The following is a 7795-nucleotide window of genomic DNA, read 5'->3' as shown; positions in this document are numbered from 1 at the left end:
GGCTGAACACACAGCAAATGATATCAAGCATCAACTGTATGATCAGGAACAGTTGTACGCAGCTGGAGTAACTACCGTAACCACCACCAATTACGCAACAAAGAGTCAGCTGTCCAAAGACAAAAACCGATGAACAATCCTCGTGGGACCATGTGGATCTCCTGCTGTGATTCCAAACCACTTAACTCCCTTTGAACCATGTGTATTTATTCCAAATGGATGGCATTGTGCGTCACATTTACTGTATGGGCAGCTCAGGATGGCATTCACTGAGAACCAGAACGAGCAGCTCAGGGGATTGAGAGGCTGCAGTGAGCCTGTGGGAGGGGTGTGAATGTGGATCTGTGTGTGAGAAGATTAAGAAATATGCAACATTTTTGGCAGAATGATCAGCCTTGGTGCAACATTTGTTTAAAAAAAAAAAAAAGAAAAATGAAAAAATAAACCAAACAAAAAAAGGAAATAGATAATAAAGATATTTCTATTTGAGAGGACGTTGAGTTTGTCTATTGAAGGTCGAGGTGGTACATTCGTCCGTAGAGACAGGCTGTGATCAGCCCGTATGTCATGTTGGAGTGTTTCATGCTGACTCGTCCATCACCGCTTCTCTCCACATGCTGCGGCTGCTCCAGCACCAAACGGCTGCCCAGCACCGACGGATACACGTGTGTGCTCTGAAACCAGCCCTCCAGCACAAAGTCCATTTTAGACTGAGCTTCTTTCACCTCGCGTCCACATGAACTGGTTTCCTGCCCTGCGCAGCGGACCAGCGCACACACCTGTGGACACACGTGTACGAGTCGTAAAAGATGTTTTTAAAATTCCATTAATACGTTAAGTTTTATAAATAAGGCTGACATTGTTGTTCGGTAAATGATGACACATTTAGAGCTATGTTGGCATTTTTTGGGTTAGGGGGAGCGATCTAGTGGGGTTAGGGCATGTGTGTCAAACTCAAGACCCAGCTGCCCTTTAAAGCTCCTCACTCGCTAACTCAGTCATAGATCTCAGTCCCTCCACAGAAATACAATGAAACTGCACACTTTTTCTTCCAGGACTCACAGTTTTCCCATGACTTTTATCACATGATATAAGTCATTTTTAATCCAAAAATTATTCTAAAGTACTCTCAATTTTTCCAAAATTCATACTTTAAATCAGAGGTCACCAACACGGTGCCCGCGGGCACCAGGTAGCCCGTATGGAGCACTTGAGGGGCCCTCAGGCCTGTTCTAACAACAAGATCATCAATGAACTCCGTCTAAAATCTGATTTACTTGCCAGGATTCAAACTCTCAAGGATAAATTCAGATGACAGATGTAGTCGAGTTAAATACTGCTGCACTTAATGCAGTTTTTGTGTCAAATGAACCATCTTTAAATGTTTATTTTCACTGAAACATTGTTAAAAATGTAGCCAAGTATTACAGATAGGATTTTGTTAAAGAATGCTGCCGATTTGGTGTTTAAATTGTGATGTTAAAAAAAAAAAAACTAAAGGAGAGTTTTATATATATATTTTTTTTTTACATGATTGTTAAATTGTAAAAATATGCATCTATTAGTTAAAAGTAGTTTGAGGCTAGTAAAATAGGAACATTATGATTTCCAATGAAATGTTTCAGAAAGTGGTTGTTTAAAAATGAAACGATTGTATAAATTTAGAAAAACAAGAAGACAGTCGTCAACATCCCACGCCAGATTGGTTGTCATTATAACTCACAACCTTTTCCTAAATGTCCTAAATCTGAGAACGTAGATTTAGGCATAAGAAAATATTATCACATCAGAATATAAAATTACTATCTTAAACAGTTTCTAAGAAAAGCTGTCCCCTTTGCAGATGCCTCCAACAGCGTCCAAAACACGGAACAAGGGCAATAACTCTGGAAAAAATAATTGCGCGTTTCTCATTTTCGAACTTCATCAAGGTATTGATACCCTGAAGCCACACACCGAATTTGGTTATCATGTCTTAAACAGCTTCTGAGAAAAGCTGTCCCATCTTACTCGGACGGAGTTCAAACCGATATCCCTCTTCCACACTTTGTGGCGAAAGATAGTAAAGTGTTGAAACATAAGTATTTCATACCTTTTTTAGTTAATGCTAGTCATCATTCATTATATTTCCCTCTTATTTCAGTGTCTATTAAACTGGTAACCCTTCAGATTATTCAGTACCTTTGTAAACTGCAGTTAGTAGTACCTTTGAAGTTCAAAGTTTGAAGTAGCTTGTGGTTTCAGAAAAGTTGGTGACCCCTGCTTTAAATGCTATTATACGTGAGCACATGAATGATTAAATTGCTCATTTTACCGCCCACTTCAGATTAAACTGGTCCGTTTTTTGCCCCTGAACTAAAATGAGTTTGACACCCCCTGGGTTAGGGTAACGAACAACATTTAATGACACCTTATTCGTGCTCATACCGCGTAATGCCAGCCTTATGTGTAAAACTTCAAGTAAAGTGTTACCAAAAACTCCTCTGGTTCCCACCTGTAGAGAATAACGTCCGTTGACTGTGTGAGTTCCTGCAAAAGCAGCCAGTGCGTAGAGCTCAGTGCTGCCTCCTGATGGTAACAGTGTGTACTGCAGGCGGCAGCAGAAGGTTCCATCACACACTGAGAGCGTTCCCTCTGTCTGTTCTAGGAGGATGAACTTAAAAGGGTCGTGCATCATGGATGAGGTGAAGGTGGCGTTTAGAGAAGGATCCGCAGCAGGAGGGGGGTCCCCACATGCGTGTCGATGGCAGTATCCAGGTTCTGCAGCCGTGCTCTGACCCGCCCACTCTGGGTCCAGGACTGGCACCCTGGCCACCAGTAGCTTTCCTTCCTCTGGGTCCCCATCTGAGGCATGATGGTAAACAGCAGAAAAAGGGGTGTAGATGCCACTCCCCGTCATCATCAGATGATCGTTCCGGATGTTCACAGCTAGCAGCGTGACGTTAGCTCCCAGACTGAATGCTCGTCCAAACTGGATCAAGTCCAGTAAAGGGAGCTGGTTCATCCAGGCTGCAGGAAAAATCACCTGACGAACACCCTGGAAAAGAAACCAATAGTCAATGATGTCTGACTCCTCAGTGTATTTGCAGCACCCGTACCCTCTCCAGTAGGACCAACGTAGGGTCGTGGAAAAGGATGTCGAAGCAGATGATGAGTCCAAATCTGCCAGCGAACGGTGTGTCAAAGGTTATGACCTCTGTCTGTGCGGGCTTGTCGAAGGCTCTTTCAAAGTAAAGGTTGTTTTTATGGTAGCGAGCCACCAGCAGACCATCTGAGCTGAAACATGGATTACACCAGTGTTTTTCAGTCGCCTGGAATTCAAATGGGGTCACCTGAACTGTCTAGTTTTTGATTAAAATAATTCATGCTTGAAATTTTTTTAAATTATTTTGTTTTCTTCTTCAAATTAAAACCCCATACACAATTTCAAACAACTGTATTCTATACATTCACTTCCTCAAATATTAATCTAGTAAAAAAATACAATATGAAAATTAAACAAACAGTTAAGTAAATAATAATGAACATTTTAATTGTATTCATTTTAATTATTATTTTTCAAATTAAAAGTACCACCATACATCATCTCAAACAACTGTATTCTATACTTTCACCTACTCAAATATAAATCTGGTTAAAAAAAATACAGTATAAAAATGTTATAGTTAATTGAATAATAATGAAATTTTAATAATATATATACTGTATATATATATATATATATATATATATATTTTTTTTTAATTATTCTTTTTTAAATTATTCTATACTTTCACTTCTTCAAACATAAATCAAACAAATGATCAAAAACAAATTAAAAAAAGAAATTCTGGGGTCACCAGAAATTTACAGCACATTTTATTGACATTTAGACAAAAATATTACCAAAAAATCTTGTAATTTGAAGACTTCTTATTAAGTAAAGTTGGGCTTTATGGTTTTAAATGAAATAAACTTACAATTACTTTAAAAACTATCTTGTATTTCAGTTGAAAGACTAAAACTACTGTTAAAATGAGGATTCACTCCACCTGAAAACCACATTGGTGTTGAACTGCCAGTGGCCGTCAGGAGGACAGATGTGGTTGGTCATCGTTGAACAAGGCTGAAGGTCGGCCATGTTGGCCACCAGGTAGAGCCCGTAACGTCGAGCCACACAACTCAGCCGCTGGAGAACCTGAGGGACAAAAACTACTCTTCAGAAATAATTCCGTCATCTGACATTTAAAGAATAAGTAAGAGTTGGACCTCAGTGTTGTTGTATCTGCCCGGCTCCATGCAAGGGTTCCAGTTCTCCTGTTGGGGGTCAGGGATGGTCTCCAGGTAACCAGCGATGGACGAGCGAGTGAAATTGAAACCATGAATCCCATCTTCTGGAAATACCAGGATCTGAGCTCCCTGAGAGGGATGGAAAGGACAGTTACAGTCTTCTTCTTCTTCACGGGCGACCGTAGCTCAGGGTCGCTCGTGGTGGAGGGTCGTCTTCTGATCGAGAGGTTGGGGGTTCGATCCCAGTACCTGACTCTGTGTCGAAGTGTCCTTGGGCAAGACACTGAACCCTAAATTGCTCCCAGTGGTCGACTAGCGCCTTGCATGGCAGTCCTGTCCCACTGGTGTGTGAATGTGAGAGTGATTGGGTGAATGAGCTGATATGTAAAGCGCTTTGAGACTGTTTCAGTGTGGTGATAAAGCTCTATATAAAATCAAGTCCATTTACCATTTCTTCTTCTTCTTCTTCTTCTCCTCATGTGTACATGAGTTAAATTTGCGACTCCTCTGTTATTTATGACGGATCAGGCTGAAATTTGGTAGGTATAATCCATGGATGTGTACGCATCGTTGTCGGAGCCCGATTTTCGATTTGGGGCCAGGAGACCCCATTTTTCAAATGACTACTCCTCCGTTAACGCTCATTGAATTGGGCTGTAAATTTATTCTATTCTATGAGCGGATGTCAAGAGCCTCTCGGGGACATTTATGAAAGGTGGGGGGTTTCCGGTAATTTCTAAATTTATCGGAAACTAGATTACAATTTTACGTCGCACAATTTGATTTGCTTTACTCGGTGGAACCGAGTCATTTGACTGAATTCTCACGAACGTGGTACATGTTATTCAACGCGTTCCGCGGGCCCGGCCGTAGTTCATCAGAACTTGTTATTATACTTTTATCTATATTTTTCTTCTGTTTTTGTGTTTTTTCTGTGTTTGTTTTTATTGCTTTTCTTTGGGTTTTTTTTGCCTGAAAACCTTTGAACAGAATTTCAACTGGTGGTTTTTTATTTCTCTCTCTCTCTTTTTTTCACAAATATGTATTCCTACTGGTTGGCGGTCGACTTACTGCAACTTTAATCAATGTACAAGTACAACTAAGGCTTCCTTGGCAGCTTTTTCCCACAGTTCTGTTGCAAAAAAGAGGAAAAGCTGCATCATGGGGAAAGAAAGCTATTCTGGGTGCTCATTGATCGCGTGCATAGAAGCAAAGATCAAAAGTCAACTTCACCCTCGTGACTTGTCGAGCCAAACAGAGTTAAAGAGTAACTAGAATGGAGAACATGGTTTTAAGAATAACAGAAAACTCACATTTGAACTTTGATTGTCTTCGTCCCAGTTTCTCCTGTTTTCCCAGTAACTGTTAAACAAGACGTTCCAGCTTTCAGACTTAACTCTAACTACAGCCTGGAATTTTCTCGTTGGAATTTTGACTAAGTTGGTCAGTTTTAATTTGTGTACTATTCCCACAAACATAGGAGCAAGAAGCAAAGTATAGTTAAAAGCTTCTATCACTGGAGTGTGTGACGCAAAAAGGCCCCCATTACTCAAATAATCAGATAAACAGTCACTAATGTGGCAGAGTTTGATACTGTTGGAATCTTAGTATAGCAACAAACCCAGAAAATATTTTTACAAACAGATGCAGTATTTATTAGGGACGGGGAAAAATATTGGTTTATAACGTATTTTGAATTTGTTTGTGACGATAACGAAAATCCCTATTTCTCCAATTTTCTCATTTTTTTTATTCATTTATTACCATATGTGGTCACAGGTTAAAGGTGCAGTCTGCAACTCTTCAAAAAGTGACTTTTTGTCATATTTGCTAAAGCTGTCACTAAGTAAGGACAGTTTTACATCAAACTAGTAGTTTGTGTGAAAAAAACAGACTCAATGAGTCTCCTCTGCTGCTCCTGCAGCCTTTGGCAGAATGCCAGAATGCACCGCAACCGAGCAAAAAGAACCAATCAGAGCCAGGATTGTGTTTGATGAGCTGTCTGACAGCTGTTGCTCACAGTCCCCGCCTTTTTTCCAGAGCTAGAGCACTGTCTTTTTTTTTTTTTTACAGTGTATGGTCTGGAGGAGTAGAAGATGGAATTGGTGACTTTTCTGCTTGAAAGGTAATTACTGCTGTTTGATTTGTAATTGTTACACGAGAACTTTGTGGTGCATGTGTTGTTCATGTGCGCGCAGCAGCCTCCGTGTGGGCTGCTGTAAGTGACACTGTGTTGTTGCTGCTGCTGTTGCTGCTGAGGTGTGTGCACATTGAGAGAGAGAAGCGCAGCAGTAATACGCTTTTAACAGAGCATGTTATATTACTGTGATGTTGCTGTCTGGCTAACGTTAGCTTGTTAGCTCCTCTGAGGGAGGGACTTTGGAAAGTTTGGAGGCAGGGCAAGAGAGCAGCGGGGAGGGAGGGGGAGAGAGGGATCTGAGCGTTGCGGACTGCAGCTTTAACACAACTATACATGTACTGTAGTGCACTTTAATGCTAGCCTGGAATCCATCCTAATCTCCTTGTGTTATTCATTTTTATTTAATCTTGTGTATTATTATTATTACTTTTTATCCGCTTTTGTATATACAGGGGGTACGGAAAGTATTCAGACCCCTTTAAATTTTTCACTCTTTGTTTTATTGCAGCCATTTGGTAAAATTAAAAAAGTTCATTTTATTTCTCATTAATGTACACTCAGCACCCGATTTTGATAGAAAAAAACAGAAATGTAGAAATGTTTGCAAATTTATTTACTTTCCGTACCTACTGTACCATCTTGCAGTGGTTTTTCATTTTTGTCTTTTTTTTCTAATTAAAAATTAAAAAAACGGGCACTAACAACCATACCCAGTGGGTGTGGCTTATCGCCGTGCAGTTGAAAGAAAAAGTCAGACCGACTGACAGACTTATGATGTGTATTGTTTTTTGGAATTGTGACTCATAATGTTTCTAGAAGTGTAAAATCAATTTTTTTTATTTTTTTTAAAAGGACAAAAGGAGATAAAAAATGATCACTATTATCAAATGTCAATACTTCATGAATCAGAATCACAATATAACTCTAATAGGGACAGAAGCATATCGTCCCAGCCCTGGTGTGTAATGATGCTGGACTCCCTCACAGACCAGGTGCAGTACCTCCAGCTCTCTGTAGAGGGCAGGGTTTCCCCCACTAACCTGCTGAGCAGCTCGTGCGGCCTGCAGCTCGTAGATGTCCAGGTTCTTCCACATGTGCTGCAGAGCTTCTTCCCGGGACAGGGTGACGTCAGGCTCTGGGTTCAGGACCACGCTGTGCTCGTACACGGCAGCCACATAGGAGGCGTGCATGGCGGACTCAGCGCTGGCACAAACCAACAGGAGCACCAGTAACACCATGACAGCAGACCACCACCACCACAACAACACCCGTGGATCACTTAGCCCCTCCCTCAGAGAGAAATGACAGTGTGCTGCTCCGCCCACTGGGGGCGCTAGACTCACAATAAAAACAGTTGTTTTATACTTTTTATAGTTTACAGGTTGC

General features: G+C 40.8%; 1 protein-coding gene across 1 annotated transcript; it reads right to left on the bottom strand.

The window, feature by feature from the left end:
- Positions 1-484: 484 nt before the first annotated feature.
- On the bottom strand, positions 485-7707 carry btd (biotinidase). The gene is made up of 6 exons (XM_028460617.1): positions 7450-7707; positions 4249-4398; positions 4032-4177; positions 3099-3276; positions 2495-3037; positions 485-779 (listed from the first exon to the last, which is right to left on the bottom strand). Exons 1-6 carry the CDS (start codon positions 7645-7647, stop codon positions 507-509), a joined length of 1488 nt encoding a protein of 495 aa, XP_028316418.1. The 5' UTR covers positions 7648-7707; the 3' UTR covers positions 485-506.
- Positions 7708-7795: the final 88 nt, after the last annotated feature.

The sequence above is a fragment of the Gouania willdenowi genome, chromosome 11 (genome assembly GCF_900634775.1).
Source record: "Gouania willdenowi chromosome 11, fGouWil2.1, whole genome shotgun sequence".
Lineage (NCBI taxonomy): Eukaryota > Metazoa > Chordata > Actinopteri > Blenniiformes > Gobiesocidae > Gouania > Gouania willdenowi.
This window is presented reverse-complemented; position numbering and strand designations above follow the sequence as displayed.